Raw genomic sequence first — 18,413 nt, 5'->3', positions numbered from 1 at the left:
CAACCTGTGGGGTCCCCAAATTATTTTGGGGGGTCCTCAGATGATTTTAACTTAATGAGCAACGTTGTTTAGGTTTAGGGTATATGCACATTTCTAAAGTGACAGTTTAAGGCCTTTTTAATACCTCTAAAATGACAACATTTAAACATTGGCCAAATTGTCAAATATTATGCTCACAACGATGTAGATTTGCTATTTTTTTTACAAAAGAACAGGGGGGAGGTCCCCAGTTAAAATATGGTTATTTTGGGGGTCACGGCCTGAAAAGGTTGAGAACCTCTGCTATTTTATGTAGGCTACAACACCAGTTTGAGAATCATAGCTCTACACGCCACTGCCAATAGATGGCGTTGTAGAGCTAATGAAAGCCTGTGATATGGTCATTAGGCCTACATGTCATGATGACTCAGTCATGACACTGCAGCAAAGTAAGTAAAAGTAAGTATAATTAATGTGACGCGAGGTACATTTTAAACAAGTCTACATTGAACATAGGAATTTCCAGAGCGTTTATTGTCAACATAAAAGAAATAAAGAAATAACTGGGATAGCAGTCCAGTGCAGAAGTGACGTAATAACTCCGCGCCACACACATTCGTCGCCTACTAAAGAGGGCTGCTGTTGTTGTTGGAGCTCAGCATGAAAGTCTGTAGAAACAATGTTAGAACCAGATTTAACACGACTTTTAACAGATAGCGACTATTTGGCGAAGATTTGTACTGAAGACTTTCTAACAATTGACTCGCACTCCAAGGAACTGAGGCAGCGTGAAAGTTGTTCGGATGATAACACACCAACGCCGTTTACCTTCACCCCTCAACGGATCCATGTAAACAAGGACCACGAGTTATTCGAGGTAAAGACTAGTGGTGGTAGAAGAACTACTGCGTGTTTTTACTCAGTGGTGGAAAAAGTATAAATACTGCAACGTAGAAATAGTAATATTCTTTTACAAGTAAAAGTCTGGAATTCAAAATGTACTCAAGTATAAAGTTCAAATAAGTATTGGTAGGCCTATCAACATTTAAGTACCAAAAGTAGAAAGTAATCATTATGCAGAATTTGCAGAAAGCAGAATGTCCCATTTCACAAGTTTTCAGGCGTATAAAATATATTATAATCTTGATGTGACAATTGTGAGCCTGTAAATCGACTATTTTCAAACGGCCGAAATGTATATGGCTGAAGTGGTTAATGTATGTTTTGTAATAAATAATCAAAAATAATGAGTAACCAAAGTTTTCAAATATTTATAGTCGAGTAAAAGTGTAATATTTGCCTCTGAGATGTAGTAGTTAACGTTTGTGTACAGTAACCAAGTGGACAGACACTGTTAACTTTATTTGTGTATAGTTCAAATGGAACCAAGTGGACCTGACTGTTTGGTTCCGTTTGTACACACTCAAATGTGTTATGCCGTTATTTGCTTCCATTTGCTCCCTGAATGAGTATTGTGATTAATTTTACAGGATGGAGACGTCCTCAGACACTTGTATATACAAAACCTGTCTACTTTGGAGGCAGATGACAAGCCAAAGCTCAGGTATAACACAACACTACACCATGCATGCAATAATGCATTTCAAATCAATCCTTATGCACTTTGCAATACTTATATTTATTATTTGTGTCTGTACTCGTTGCCCGTTCAGAAAGATTTTAGACAGTTTTCATCCAGATGTATGTATGTTATTTACTTAGCTAGATGTGTGCTGTTTGCTTGTCCTTACAAACATGCTGTGCTGTGTATGTTATTCAGAACGCAGCAGCCAGACTGCCAAAATCCAAGATCAGAGCACATTACACCCATTTCCATTTTGGCATTTTAGCCTCCCTTCATTACCTTAGCATTTTAGAATTGAATCAAGATTGTATTGATTACTTTAAACTTTAAGGCATGGCATGGCCTCGGGGCAGAGCCCTTCTGGTCCTTTCAAAGTCTAAACTGTGAAGACAAAAGGTGATCGTGCCCGCCATGGGGAAATCCCGCTAAGTCAAACGCCGATAAGGCAAACTGGGTCTCCTACTGTAGTGATCTTCTGCCGTCCCGTTAAGGAAAAATGCAACAGAGTAGCCTCCTTTTGTTATGGTGAAATGAATACAGAATTTTGAGCAATACAATGGTTATATGTCACAGTTATTGTCCACGACAATGCAAGCGGCGCGAAGGGCAGCGGACCAGCCGTGGTGAATGCAATCGTTATATTTATGCCCAGGCCGTAAGGCCTGTGCAAGCGCACGATAAACGCATGAATGGAATGAAACGCGATGCAGGTGAGCTCACATTTCACCATAACAAAAGGAGGTTTTAAAAAAAAAAAGGAGTTTGCCTTATTGGCGTTTGCCTTATCGGCGTTTGCCTTATCAGGACGTGCCCTCTGCCATCAGAGCCACTAGACTTTGAAATGACCTGCGGATATATCCTGAGGATATCAGGGTAGCAAGTTCAGGCAGGAAAGGATTTGTTATGCAATTATGTGATTTCACGTTATTGTGTGTTTATGAAACACTCTCCTTTCTCTTTGCATTGTGCTTTGAACAGTGTGTGTGAGTTTGGCTGTCACATCTCTGGGTGCAGTCAGGTGTTCAGCAGTGTGGAGGAATATGAGCACCACTACAACTCTCTACACAGACATGTGTGCTGCTGCTGTCGCCGCTCCCTGCCGTCTGCCCGTCTGCTAGACATTCACATTCAGGAGTGGCACGACTCCCTTTTTAGTATCCTCGCCGAAAGGCAAGATATGGTATGTGTAACACGTGAATAGGGCTGACACGATTATGACATTTTACATGACGATTATTTGTCACTCAAATAATTGTGATTAACGATTTAATTGTGTTTTTGTCGTTGACTATTACGTTTCTGTTTGGCTTGTAGGCTTTGAAGTTGCACATTGCAGATATGACACATAACCTAAATATACAAAGACATTACTGACATATTTGACAACTTTATACCAGACAAATAACATCGATAGCGGAAATAGCCGATCTATAAATGTGAGCTTATAGATCTGCTATTTCTACTACCCTTTTGATAGTGTTTGAAACTATATTAACATTTCTCAACATGGAAACGATTATGATGATTATGCAAAATAATCGTGATTACCTCAAATAATCACGATTAGACGATTATGTAATAATTGTGACAGCCCTACACGTGAATCAAAAAAGCATCAAAATCACAATATGTACTACTACAGTTCAAAACAAGATATTTTAGTGTTTTAAATGTATACTAAAAGGACCATGCATGTTTAGCTCACTGTCTAGAGAAGTTATATACTGTACACTTTTTCCATCTTTCTAACCTTCCAAGAAGCCATTGGTTTTTCCCATACATTTTTAGTATGGTATGCAAATCTACTTGATTGACTTGAAACTTGCTTGAGATCGGTAATCCAACACAGTGAGCTTTACGTTGCCTTTAGCTTTGTCAAAGTTACATTATGATTGCCTTTTTATGCAGTTGAACTAACTTGTGGACTGATTTTAAAAGGCTTGCTGACAATAGTCAAGTGCCTGCAGAAAAGCTTGTATTATGAATGAAATTCAGATGTCCAAAGTAAATATTGGCTGTAGAAACAGATAGTTTTAAGGGGACTATCATCACCTGGAAGTTTGAGCTACAATATTAAGGAATTCTGGTGGTAATTCAGAAAAAAAAGCTTGGGATTTCTCTGGTTTCTCTTGCTGGGGCCTGAAACGTCTTTTTCCCAGGATTTTCGGGCTGTGCAGTAAATTAGTTAACCCATTTAGGCCTAAGTCCGATTCGAATAAAGCCTTAAAGACCTAAGTCCGATTTGAAAATTACCCACTGTTTTTCTGGAAAACATATTACTCAGCCTCTGTAGCAGTTAGAAACAAAATTCCCAAACTATTTGATAGCTTACACCTTTGGCTTTCATAGAAAAACATCTGAGAAACCTAAAAAGGTAATACACTTTAATGTGTACCTGTCCTAATGTTGAAGGTATCTCATTTTATGGTAGTTACACTATAATAGTAAACAGAATGAAGAACTTAAGACCTCAGTCAACAATCAGAATATTAGTCTGAAAAATCTAATTATGTTCTTTTCTTTTCAATTAATTCAGCGCAAACATACAAAACCAGTAGGTACGCCTTACATTTTTATTGGTAATTTGTCTCAACCTTGAGCAAACATGTTGCTTTGATTTATATATATTTGTATGTTCCATTGCAATTGGACTCGACTAGTCTGACCATTCTCCACACTTGTTATATCACAGCAGAAAAAACCCTCAACCAGAATTCTTTGCAGAAAGTTAAACGTAATTATTTTCTCTGCCTCTTTTCCCCCCAGTACCAGTGTCTGGTGGAGGGTTGTGGACAGAAGTTCAGAACCAGTAAACAGAGGAAAGACCACGTGATTGCTATTCACAAGTACCCTCCTGATTTCAGATTTGACAAGGCCAAAAAAGACAAAAGGTGGGATGTCTCTCACTCTTCCATTTGTCCACTAGATGGCATCACAAACCATTATTTGAGGAAATGGTTGCAGGGACTGTGATGCACATTTTGTCTGTAGGCTTAATGTTTCATATGTGACAGTGGCATATAGACTTAAATGGATAATCAAAGTACAGCTTAACTTTAAAATACAATTTAAAGAATACATTTGTATTCAGACAAATAATGTCTAGCTAAACAAATGTGTTATAATCACTGGAATTGATTGATGTGGAATTGACACATGCATGCTCATGTGCGTAATATTAGTTAATTGATTAGTGCAGGGGTCTTTAACATTTTCAGGCCAAGGACCCCTTAGTTGAGAGAGCGATGAAGCAAGGACCCCCAGAACCTTTTCATAGATTCCATATAGTTTAATCATTTGACCGCAAAATCATCAGTATTTTGGAATCGGGTCAATTTGTGTTTTCAGATATTTAACCACTTGAACCGTCAATACTTAATAAACTTGACCTTTCAATCTGTACTTATTGTGCTCTTTTTTCCCCTCTACACCAAACCTCTTTGCCGAAAAATAGCTGAGGCGTTGTGACCTTGTAGATCTGCTATTTTTGGCTAAAGTTCTCAGAATATGGACACTAGGGTTCAAGTATATATAAAAAAGGAGAAAAAAACTTTCTATCACTCAAAGATTTGGAGGACCCCCTGTAGTAACTCTGAGGACCCCCTAGGGGTCCCGGACCCCTGGATTAGTGCATTGTTGATGTTGTTGATGTCCTCGGCAGCAGACCCAGAGAAGAGAAGACGGCACAGAGAGACACAACTATGGATGTGATGGAGGATGTTGGTGTGTGTGAGGAGATGGAGGCCATGGAGCTTCATGTGTCTCAGGAAGGAGAGACGGTGGAGGCTCTTCACACAGCTTGCTCTTCCACCATGGACACACACACAGAGCTTTCAGCATCTTGTCATGACGATGTTGCAGCCACTAGCACTGAGCAACTTAAACCACGCTACTCCTACAGGTCAGTATTCAGTGACGTCTACGGCGCTTCTTTTCATCATACACCAGGGTTCCCCAATAGGCGGCCCACACCAACCCCAGTAATAATGGTGGTATAAGAGCAGCAACAACACTAGTATATCGTCGTTGTCGGGTGGAAACCTCGTATCTCCAAATTTGTACGTTCTTTCGCAAATCATACAAGGCCGTCGCACAAAAGTAGTGAAAACAGCAGATCTACAAGCACACAATGCCTCGCGGTGCGAGGCGTTGTGTGCTTGTAGATCGGCTGTTTTCACTAGTTAAAATAATTTTTAAAATGATAAATGCAAAAGGAACTGTTTTGGACATACAAGATTTTCACCCGACAACGACGATATCTGAACTGTCGCTGGAGTAGCGGGAACACCACCGCTGCCCCCTGCAATGCTGTGGCCCTCGGCTTGGTACCCTAGATATAATTCGGCCCTTGAGGAAAACTAATCAGGGAACCCTGTCATACGCCATGTTTTCACTACAATGGCAGGTGGAGTTGGTGTTTCTGCTTCCTCATGTAGCTTAAAATCTCACGTCCAAGACAACACATCTTGAAATGTCAACTTAAGTTAATTACTTGTTCTCTTTGAGACGGCCACTTATTAACTCATTACAGACCGCTCGGCGCTGCAGTGTGTCGTGACTTTTCTGTGTACCTATCTCTCACACCTTCTCCCTATAAACTGAGCGGATTTTACTTGTGTTGTAGTTGGAAACGCCATCTCCATGCTACAGTTCCACTTTTCTCTGTTATGTCAACATTGCTCTGAAGCATTTTGGTTACTGAACAGTTAACCACAGTTACAGGCAGCTTACCATCACACTCTCTATCACTGTTAATAAGTATGCTTGCTCTATCCAAGTGGCGGTATCTCTCTTGTTGAAATTAATGCTCGCTCGACCAGTAAGCACACTCTTTAACTCTTAAGCTCTCTTTCTCAACGTCATGACGCTATCTGGTACAGTGATGTCTGATGTTCTGTGTTCGCACTATAGAGAAAAAGACTGAAGCTTCCCGTCAAATTGCCAACAACAACTATGCCACTATACAAGATCTGTGAACGTTTTCTTTTCATCGAATAGGCCACTGCATTAGCTGCCAAATGTTGGCCTTGAGTTTGTTTGGGTAATTTAAATCTACCACAAATTCTAGGCTTCATGGGCTGAGTAAATGAAAAAGTCATTTTCGGGATGAACTACCCCTTTTAGTACATAAAAGCGAATCTGTAATGTATATGTTAAGTCTGTTCTTATAAGCACCCCGGAATAATTCGATTACAGTATATTACAGCCTCAGGGTGACCCAATAGCCAAGTGGTACTGGTTAAGGCTCTAATGCCCGACAGCGGGTTCCCGGTTCGATTCCTGGTTGACCAGAACATTTGCTGCATTTCATTCCCCTACCCTCTCTCTCCATGTCTCCCGTTTCTCAAACTGGATCAAATAAAGACAAAAAATATCTAAAAGAAAAATGTACCGTATATTACATGCAATACAACGTTCAGCAGCCATATTGTATTGTTTCAGGGTCCCGAAGACTGTATGCTTTGGTCCAGGCTCTGTCCGAGGGTTCAGAGGGCGAGGAAGGAGAAAATAAAGCAAACCCACTAGCTTGTGTATAAAGATGATTAACTGTATATATATATTGATTTGTTGTAACATTTCATGTAAAATGTGTCATTAACTGTGAATAAATGTTTATAAGCGAAGGCCCACATTTTCATATAGGCCTACCAGTTGATGTTGTACAGATCTGTGTTGAGTGACATGGACCCTAAGGCCAATACAGACGATCACAGAATACCTTTAAGTTGTGTATAATTTATCGTCTCCTACATGGCTCCCATTTCGCCTTCCCTCCACATGGTGACAATCTGGCCGTTAACAGACGGGACCAACAGTACTCCTGAATATTACACACCGTGTTTTACGTTGCAGACCATACAATGGTGAACACAATCTTGTTACATGAGGCTTGATCTTCATCCAGTGCAAATGTCTGGTTGCCTTTCATTCGTTACCTGTTCATTTCTGTATATTATTTGGATGATAATTTTATTATTTTCCACAATTGCCAGATTTTCACCATGTGGAGGAAAGTCTTCTTGAAATCCCAGGCAGTGGTCTTGTTGTTGACAGCCTGATGGCTAGTTTAAAATGAATATACTTTTTATTTTATTACATTAAATAATACAATTATGGGTCTGTTATTAACAAAATGAACATATAGATGGAATTTTTATTACAACACAAGATAGCCTGTTTGGAGCCATTTTAATAGTTGTAAAAAACAATTTCACCACCAATGAATACACTGAACATTGATGACTATAAATATAGATATCCGTAATCAATCACTGTTATATTTGCAAAAATAATTGACTATTATTTACACTTCCAGCAATAATGATACATTAGAATTCAAAATTCTACTGTGGTTGGTAGAATATCTCTCGGTTGGTTTAGAAGAGGACTTAGTAGTTCACCCCCAAAATAACTTTTTTTTTCCTATTGATTTCTTGAGTTCAATAATAATTTTTGTTTTAGTCGCATTCCTGAGACAATAATTTCATTACAATAAACTGACCTCCATTGATTCCGGATGGGGAACCAAATGCATTTGAGTCCGCATCCGGAATCAATGGGTAATCACATTTTTGTCATGCAAAAAATATATTTAAAAAAATATATATGATTGAACTCTAGTCTCCATGGCATGAGTAATCAATAGGGGGGGGGGGGGGGGGGGGGGGGGGGGATGTTCGGGGTGAACTACTTGTCTCACAAGGTTTTGACATTTCTTTAGAGTAATTCCTAAACGTTTAAACCATTGTAACCATCTCTGCACCCAAAAAACTGATTCAACCCCCCTATAAATGTGACACATATAAATTATGTTTGCTTTATTTAATTACTTCACTTCAAGGCATAAGCATATACATTTAATTGATATAACTCAAATATTATTAATAGTGCCAGATGTGATACATTTACATTATGTTGGCTTTATTTAAATGTATTTAATTATAATATATGCAAATGTATTGAATTGATGTAACTGAACAAATATTAATCGTGCTTACCTTAAATATATACATTTACAATATATGCATTTTTATTAAATTGTTCCAACTCAAATGTAATTAATAGTGCTTATACAAAATCTATTCATTTAACATTATGCATTTATATTACATTCATGTAACTCAAATCTTAGTAATGGAATTTAAAAACACATTGAAAATGAGTTCCAATGAAAACTCCCAGAGTCCCATAAACCACGCCTCTCACCAATTTTATTGAGTAGTTTTTAAGGCTGAAATCATTCTGAGAATATTGTTTGAATCCAACTCAATTTTATTAAGTACATTTTACAGATCTGAGAAGTGACTCCAGCCCTTTCCCTTGATTGGTCAAATAAGTTGGTCACATGTTATGCAAAGCATGCTGGGAACAGCATTTTTCTAGGTTTTCAGGGAAATGTTTAAGCTTTCGGGAGCTAAAAATGCTAAATGTATCATATCAATGTGTCTGCCTTGGCAAGATGACTGTCATATGTCAGAATTTGATTTGTCAGTATTTGAGCCTAAACCCTAACCCTAACTGCTAGGCTGCTAGTTTAAGCTTGAGCTCCCTCCCCATGCTAGGCTAAAAGAGAAGATCTCATGGTAACTTTGAGGTTATTGCGTTGGTTTTCTCTTAAATGTTCTGATTATTCAATAATCACTGCAATTGCATATATCCATTATGCATCTGTATGTTGATATTGTAAAACTTGAAACAAATCATCCAGAAGAAAACCTGAAACCGAACTCTTCTTATGTAAATGTAAAAGTATTTTATTTATCTTAGCTTAATTCCATAAAAATGAGTTGAACCAACACATTTACGTTAACATTTGTTTGAGTTGGACAAACGTAAATTAATTAAGTTCATATAATTAACTTGGCTTAAGTTAATGAAAATGAGTTGGACTAATTGAACAACATGCATTGCATTGAATGTAGATTTGACTTGGGACTACATATATCCCATATATAAATTTACTCATATAAAATGGGTGGAAAAGTTTCACACATTTAAAATGTGTTCAACTGAGAGATTATTTTTTTGGGTGTGTAAAGTGGTAATCTTTAAATGTTATATTCATATATGTGACTTTGTGAATTCAAAATGATGCAAAAAAAAACATCACCTGAAAATACAGTGGTTCACAGATTAACTGTTTATTTGCCTTGAAAATTACTGCATGGCTTGTGGTAACCTATTATAGGGTTAAGTCATTTGAAGCCATTTTGATATACCACTGTAAACCATTTCCTATTTGTAAAGTGTCGTTTCTGCAAAGACCACAGCGATCACTAATTTGGCTATTTAATGTGTGAATTCTTAGTTTAGACTCTCGAAGAAACTTAGCAAATTAAGAAAGATCACATACATTCAAAACGTAATATAAATATTGGCTAGTGCATGAGTACCCACACAAACATGATGCATAAAAGTTATAGATATATGAATATCCTTAAATATACCTTCAAGACATTTTAGGCCTAAGTTAGTTTCTCATTTATTCATTTTCTCATTTATTTGATGTCAAAGCCAAGGCTTAATTTCCACACGTCACTAATGGTTCTTCCACGGGGTGAGGGTCTGCATGGGGACATTTCTTTTTTGAATAGCCTACTTTTGGATACTTGAAACTTTTTAAATAATTTTGGTTCCAAGGTGGGATAGAAAAAGATCCTGTTCCAATTTTGATAACCATGGGCCTATTAAGAATGTTTTCTAGAAAAACATTTCAGCCCCGGAAATGGCATCTGGTATTAAAGCATCAAATTGCACAGCTTTATTAAAGCATTCATAATCGAAATATTACTTTTAAACCCCCTTTACTGTCCATCAAAATATTTGTTTGATGTACAGTAATAGTCTTTTTATGCCAAACGAGCTCATCTAGACACTATGAGTACAATTTATTGTAAACGAATGTGTAATTAATAGGCCTTTAGGCAGCATTGACATAACGAACGGCATAGTTTACATCTTTAAAAAAAAAGAGAAAAAAAAAGGTAATGAACGTTAAGACAAGTAGTACATCCCATATGGTCCACCGAAAAGTCCTGGAAGCGGTAAGGCTGGCCGCGGTCCATTCAGGGCCCCGTACAGGGACGGATGGTGGCCTTGCATGTGTGCGCTCCAGGGGAAGGGGAACGCGAAGGCCGGGAGCAGCGGCTTGGCCGCCAGCTTGTATTTTTCCAGTTCAGCCTCCTGCAGTCTCTTCGCCTTGGCCCTGCGGTTCTGAAACCAGATCTTGACCTGGGTCTCGGTGAGGCTCAGAGAGTTGGAGAACTCCGCCCGCTCCGCGATAGAAAGGTACTGTTTCTGACGGAACTTCCTCTCCAGAGAGAGCAGCTGAGAGGTTGTAAAGGGAGTCCTTGGTTTTCTGTTGTTCTTGTGTTTCCGCAGAGGGCACGAAGTCGGGCTGGGGAGTCCTGTAATTTGGAAAGAGTGAGTTAATTTCGGAACTGGAAGACGGATCGGGTGGTCACTCGTCACAGCCAACAAATAATATTAGATTCCAACCAAGTGATTTCACAAAATTGGTGGAACATAATGGGATAAACACAGGAAAGTCACCTTGTTTATCACCAGGGAAAGCGGCACTTGCCACTTTCAGTCTAACAGCGAGGAACGAGGATTAATACAATACTTTAATAGACCAACATAAGGATGGAAATACAATACTTTAATACAGTGGTTCTCAAAGTGGATTTCAGGGAGGTTCCTTTATGGGAGTCTAAAATCTAAATTGACCTAACTTTGACAGTGTACTAAATGGAACCAAGACAAGTGGTCCCGTTCCATGTGTACACACTGTCAGTGTCAAAGTATAGGGGGGAGACCTTGAAATTTTAAGGTTTGAGAACCACAGCTTTAATAGACCTAGTTAGGATAGCTACTACACTTCAGTTATTTATTAGTAGAATGAATGCAACACAGTAGCAAAGCAACGCGTAAACGTGAAAGAATGACAGCAAACTCACTCGGAGGGGATGCGTATGACGTCTGAAACCAGGGACTCTGTTCCTTGTCACCCAGGTCGGCTGCCTCTTGTTTTGTACAGTCGGACAGCTCCGCAGCACCGTTCCGTTGGAGCCGCGTGTGCGCGTAAATGTCCCTTGGTGACGGACTCCCAGCCCCGTCTGACTGGACGCCCGAACCAGCCTCTGGAGAGTAGTGGCTTCTGGTCGGCGTCTTCTTGTCTGATATTAAGGACTCCACACTGAAAGGCAGATTTAAACTTTTGTCTATGCATCTTCTGACCGGTGACAGATCCAGCCTCTTGAGCGCATCAATTCCAGTTTTTGCGCGGCGGTCCCCTGGTAACGTCTCCCCCGGAGTAGTAGTGGTGGGTGATCCCGGTGCAGGATTCATCATGCACGAATGGGGTGCCATACAAGTTCTCTGCCGCTGGCTGGTCATTCACTCCCCGGCTGTTTGTTTCGTGTTTCACTCTCTCAAGAAGAATTTGTTATGTTGCGACTCCAACTTGACGATGCTGCGCAATTACGCGGTGAGCTCAGTTTTACGCACGGACGTGGCCGGCGTAAAACCTCTCCTTCAATGAAGTTCCACAAGTTTCTCTCTCATCTCGCCGCCCGCCAATCACGTTGCCATGCCTCTGCATGTGACTCACTCAAACGTTTTGTGATAGGCCAGGCTTCCGAAAGTGTTCATCTTTGATTGATATCGTCCGCGATTTCACATTATATTTCATCAAACCCTCCTAAATGTCATCGACTCTTATATAGAGCCGAGGCATCGTGAAAGATAGTTCACATTGACATTGCATGCGTAGCCTACCCAAGTCATGGTGTCATGCTAGTGTGTGGGTATTTGTGTTGCAGTGAGTGTCCTCGGGTCCCTTTGTGTTGTCTTCCTTAATGAGTAGATTAAGTAGGCTAATCGCCCATATAAAATAATAGAGGGCTGTCTTCTGAGCAATCGGAGAAGTGGCATGTTTATATCAAGGAATTCTTTGGCATAGTTTATGTAGAGCCTCATTAATCAAGTCGAATCGTCTTCAAAGAAACCACAACGTGAGAGTCTTGTCGACAGTATGGGAACTGCTGGGCCTGCAGCAACATACTGCGTGTAGGACAATTGGTTAAGTGGAGTTAACTGTTTGGTTCCCCGAGGTTGTTCTTCTTTGATCCTGCCGCGACTGGCGCCTCCAGAGCCATGTCTGTCTGCTCTCTCTCTCTCTCTCTCTCTCTCTCTCTCTCTCTCTCAGCCCCCCTCACCCTTTCTCTCTCTCGCTCTCTCAGCCCCCCTCTAAAAACCCCTCTCTCTCTCTCTCTCTCTCTCCAGGGGGAGAGCACTAGAGAGGGCCCCCTCTCACCCCTCTCTCTCTCTGTCTCTCTCACCCCTCCCTCACCCTCTATCTCTATCTCTGTGGCAGTGATGAATAGTTGGGCAACCATACAAGCTTTAAATTACTGTAATTTAGTTACTGACAATATTACATTCTTCATGTTGCCTTTCTCATTAAGAATATTACCACTCTCTAATGCCTTCTGTTTGAAAAGGGATTCAGGAATGCTACCACTGTTTTGTCTCAGCTCCATTGTTATATATTGAATAATTGATATTTCCTGGCTCCTTGGGTAGCATATAATTGCCAGAGAAGTCAACAATGAGTATTTTGGTTTGGGAAATTGAGGAGCTAAATGTATCTGAAACATTTTCTTTTTTTTCTCACTGTTTATGCCTCTCTCTCTCTCTCTCTCTGTCTCTCTCTCTTTCTCTCTCCCACGCAAGCACGCACGCACACGCGCGCGCGCGCGCGCGCACACACACACACACACACACACACACACACACACACACACACACACACACACACACACACACACACACACACACACACACACACACACACACACACACACACACACTCAATTCAATTCAATTCAATTCAAAAGGCTTTATTGGCATGAGAACACGTTTACTTTGCCAAAGCAGAAGTGTACACAGTACAATACAATCAATATAACAATCAATCAAAATGAAATATGTACAGTTTTCATGTATCGAGATTACTCGTGCAGGAAAGTATACACCATGATCACTGATCAGTACTCTCTCTCGTGCTCTATCCATCCACCCCAGTCATTTGTCCAGTCAGATGATCATATCCGCTTCATGTTCAAATATATGGTCTCTTCTCTTCCTCTCCTTCCTGTTGAATTAATCTGGCCTTCCATAGCATTGGATTGTTTAAGAAGGTAACCAAACATGTCAAAGCAAGCTTTATGTACAGTGCATTTTATTTGTGTATCTTCTCTCTTTCCTGAGAACTGGCAGGGTTCGCAGTCACCCAAAGAAAACTTTGGAGAAGGGTCCGGAGCAGTGTGGGATAAACATTTATGAAATGCGCAGCGGGAAGCCTTGTGGTAAAACAGTATCATCTTTAAAAGGAAGAGCTTCCCGCTTAGCGAAGCATAACACAACATAATCCTGTTTCTGAGTGGAGCTCATCAGCTGGCACGTCACACTTGGCACGTCAAAATGTCAATGGATGTCAGATTTCTAACATTTTTATCCTTCCATTTACAGTATATTAACATTTTGTATAAAAGGCGCTGTAGTTTTAACCATTTAAAATGTAAACCCTATTTTATACGTTATTGCGACAGCAAAAACGAAAACGATGTGAGTTAATGAGTTATTGTTGTTGAAGCTAATTGGATTGAAGAAAATATAAGCACATTCTGCATCAAAAGTGACAGAACTAATTTAAGCTGTTTTACATACTGTCATACAAAGTATACATCAGGCTTTAGTCCTAGTCTTGGAAGACATTTTTAAAATGTACTTCTTTAAAGTTCTGAAGGCTTCTGAAGGTTACCATGGCGGAGACACATGCACAGTACAAATGGCGATCAGTGATGTGAGAAATGTGGGCACTGTTTCACCCGTTTATGCCCATATATGGTGTTCCATGTCCCATGCCCTGCATGAATGGTGTTCCGTGTCCAGACGCCCTGAGGAGTGTGCACAGTATATGATGGATTGAATGTAAGAGTCTCAGAAGTAATGTTGCCCGTTGGGCAGATCTTGATGCCCATATATGGTGTTCCGTGTCCAGGCCCGTCTGTGATGTCAGTACTATGACGTCAGAGTACTGTAGACAGACGGCAGACGGACAGACATTCGCTAAATTAATAGTTGCGACCGAAGGTTGCAGTATACCATGAGAAATGTCGCAGCTTGTCCGTCCGTACAGGAAGTGCGGTCCGTCCGTACAGGAAGTGATGTCACGGGACATCACGGGACATCACCTCATCAATGTCACTGTGACATCACCCATGTAAAAGTCCATATATGGGTATCCCTTTTATGCCCATATATGAAGATCCCTGATGTCATGCTTTGGCTGCTTGGCTTTACTAATTAACTTACCTTTTATGCCCATATATGGAGATCCCCCTTCATCCCATTCATGCGTTTATCGTGCGCTTGCCCAGGCCTTACGGCCTGGGCATAAATATAATGATTGCATTCACCACGGCTTCGTAACTCGTGCGGCGCTCCGCCGGCCTCGCGGCCCTGGCCCGCTCTTCACGAGCACTCGCGCCTGCGGCGCTCGGGCGCGAAGAGCAGGACCAAGGTCCGCTGGCCTTCGCACAGCTTGCAATGTCGTGGACAATAATTACAGTCTGTTCGCCCAACTGGGACACCGGACAACTGGGATTTTCCCCTGTGTATATATTCGTGCCATAAATTAGCATGATTTGTGACTTCAGAGTTAGGGTTTTTGGAAAATTGACTTGGACTACTTTGTTACTGTTACTAATCTTAATACTACTCTTGTAGGTCCTTCTTTCAGTGGCTGTTGCTGTGTGTATATTACACATTTTCTTTGGATGTTGGTCATGGCGTGAGGAGTGAGGACTTAGAGTAGAACCAGAGCAATCTCCACTTTAGTGGATCGGTGAGGTTATGTTGGATTACTGATTTCAAGCTGTCAATGTAGTTAGGCTAATACTGTATCAGTTATTTACGATCCATTATAATTATTGCTCCCCAAAAACACATCCACACAAAGCACATCTGTACACACAAACACACGCACGCACTCACTCACTCATGCGCGCGCACACACACACACACACACACACACACACACACACACACGCACACACACACACACACACACACATACACACACACACATTGAGTTTATCCCTCGCAACTTGCATGGATAAACAACAAAGTGTCACTAATGTCACGTGGCAGAATCTATCACTGTCTGATCTATTAGCCAGCGTGCGTGCGTCACATCACATCATACAAACTGGCGTGCGTGCATCATATCACATCATATAAACTTGTCTCTTCCTGATCCCATGCAGAAGTGCAGCAGCAACACCAAACACTGCTGAACCCAGCTATGAAGTTAACTCATATCACCCTACAATAACACGCACACACATATCTGCACTTGAACCAAGCCCATCCCTTCCCCCAATTTCATTATCCCAATCGCTGGCAGTGCAGAGCTTCACATATTTCCTGTTTGATTCTGGAGAACATTTCTGTCCCAGCGTGTGGTGAAGTAAAACATGCCAGGAGTAATTTCTGAGGCTGACATTAAATCCTGTAGGTTTTATTTAACCACATAACCCTGGCATCCCTATTTGGGGTAATCTTTCCAACATTTTTCCAACTTTTCCATTTTATAAAAATAATAATAAAAGAAACAGCAAAAAGGCAGATCTACAAGCTCACAACAGGGTCGAGTTACGACAGATATTTCTTCTAGTTGTCATACAATGTATGTGTAAACAAGGCCAGAGTGGTTAAATGATGATCACTTACCCACTACAGCCACCAGGGGCAAAGTAGCATCTTCAAGCAAATTGGGGCAATTAAAAAACGAAATACAAGCTTGACAGCCTGAATGACTCTTATACTTGAATATTCATTGGCACACTAAGCTGTGGATAATTAATAAGTAGTGAAGTGATTATCTGTTATCTATTATTGGGCTGTTATTTAATTCATTCCTTTTTTCTTTTTTAGGGCGACATTCTGACAACAGGCGAGATGATGTTTTAAAGCTTTTGCAATTACCTGATGGATTGTTGATTGGTTAAGTGGCCTCATTTCTCCTCTATATGTTAACATGACTTGGGAGAGGAAGGAGAAAGTGCTGACAGAGCGGCAGCGAGTGGCTTATTATGTCTCCATGTGTTTCTATGTTGGATATTGGCCATGATGACAGCGAAGCGCGTTCCACATGGCGTCTAACAGAGACGAGCACAGTGTTCCGTTGGCAGCACCTCGGCAGCGAGTCTAGCCTGCAGCAGCAGGTGCTAACAGGTGAACACAGAGATATTGTTGCTGCATTGTTGCGGTTCAAGGGGGACGAGGGGAACCGGACACCCCTCTCTGGACCTCAGGCGCGCCAGGGGTTAGGGTGAGCTCAGTGACAGCGCTGACAGCCGAGGGGAACTCGGATGGAAGACGTGCACTCTCTTTGATAATGATGATGATAATGTTAGAGAATGACCCCGACAAGAGGGGCTGCTCGCCATGTACAAATATCACTGGCTCTTAATTGTCCCTCTTGCTTTAATAGCAGACGTGAGCAGCGTTTGTATGAAGGTGTTGACAGCAGAGGAGCAGGAGACATCAGAGGCAGAATTCAGCGAGAAACCTGACACACGTGTACAAAGTGTCGTGCTCGCCTCGCACACACTTAAATCCTCGGTGTTAATTTGACTCTGAGACCTTACAAAATGGTCCCGGAAGGCTCCATTTGGTTACATTTGTACGCTCTCAGAGTTACAGGATTCATTAACACACGGACAGGTGACCAGCTCTCAGCATGTCGTCTTTGTATACGAGAAGCCAGTTACATCTGGAGAAGAGTGACTGCAGACCGTGGAGAAATGGTGACGGCAGAATTCCTGTGGTTCTCAAGGGGACAGAGGGAACTGACATGGCTTAACTTAACTATAAACTAAACTGTAGCCATTTTGTGGTCAAGTGAATGACCAGAGAATGCTACCACACACTATAAAATATGCTCATGCACTCTCATTTGGTTTCTTTCTCTTCTCTGTCTAGGATATCTTTCCCCCCAGAGGCTAGACTTGCAATGAATTAGTTTTCACAAAAATTTCAGCCACAACATCAATTTTCCCCTTGGTGTCTCAGCTTAAATGCAGAAGAGGTCAAACCACCAAATCAGAACAATATGTGTCAGTGGTGAGCATTGTTTGCTGTGCAGTCATTCACATTAGCTGTGGGATATTGTGATTTCTATCAAAGAATTTTGTGAGTGTACTGGACAGGATATTTACACCTAAACCACAGGAGATACTCAATTGGCATGTTGATTTCAGTGTTTTCCTCTACTGTTCACAGCATTAACCACATAAATCCTATATAGTTTGTTCACTGGGGTCCCACAGGGCTCTATCTTTGGCCCCCTAATTTTCTCCCTTTATGCCAAAACTCTGCTGAAAATAGCTGAATCGAGACGATCTGCAAGCTCACAATCGAAATGTGGATGACATTCCTGGAATAGCTACTGTACACTAGGGTTCAAGTAGTTAAAAGTATGTTTCTGAAAAATTAAGTATCAGAGCTTAATGTGGTCAAAACTGTTTTAAATAGAATGTACTGTTTGGTACAGATGCAGATCTATAGTTGATGCGTATTTTGTGTGTATTAGTCCTTTAGTGTCCTTTATTGCTAAGTCATGAATGAGCTGATCAACCTAAAGCTGCACTATTTAATCTTCCTGTTCTAACCCGGATTTGAACCTGGGTCTCTTGCGAAAGTGCTGACATCTTTACCTTCAGGTCACAATTCGTGTCAAACCAGAAACAACATTGTGTCAAAGGTTGTGTCCAACCTA

The 18,413-nt window shown here is 40.8% G+C and overlaps 2 protein-coding genes across 2 annotated transcripts; one reads left to right on the top strand and one right to left on the bottom strand.

Moving 5' to 3' along the window:
• Window positions 1-658: 658 nt before the first annotated feature.
• Window positions 659-7,106, top strand: znf511 (zinc finger protein 511; the record flags this gene model as incomplete). The annotated part of the gene is made up of 6 exons (XM_080740736.1): window positions 659-856; window positions 1,470-1,543; window positions 2,543-2,744; window positions 4,331-4,455; window positions 5,226-5,465; window positions 7,007-7,106. 6 exons carry the CDS (start codon window positions 659-661, stop codon window positions 7,074-7,076), a joined length of 909 nt encoding a protein of 302 aa, XP_080596862.1. The 3' UTR covers window positions 7,077-7,106.
• Window positions 7,107-10,558: 3,452 nt separating this feature from the next.
• Window positions 10,559-11,914, bottom strand: msx3 (muscle segment homeobox 3; the record flags this gene model as incomplete). The annotated part of the gene is made up of 2 exons (XM_080740735.1): window positions 10,559-10,971; window positions 11,524-11,914. 2 exons carry the CDS (start codon window positions 11,912-11,914, stop codon window positions 10,559-10,561), a joined length of 804 nt encoding a protein of 267 aa, XP_080596861.1.
• Window positions 11,915-18,413: the final 6,499 nt, after the last annotated feature.

This window comes from Nannobrachium achirus (assembly GCF_963921795.1).
Source record: "Nannobrachium achirus genome assembly, chromosome: 13".
Taxonomy (NCBI): Eukaryota; Metazoa; Chordata; class Actinopteri; order Myctophiformes; family Myctophidae; genus Nannobrachium; species Nannobrachium achirus.
The sequence above is the reverse complement of the archived record's forward strand: the minus strand, read 5'-3'. Positions and strand labels throughout refer to the sequence as shown.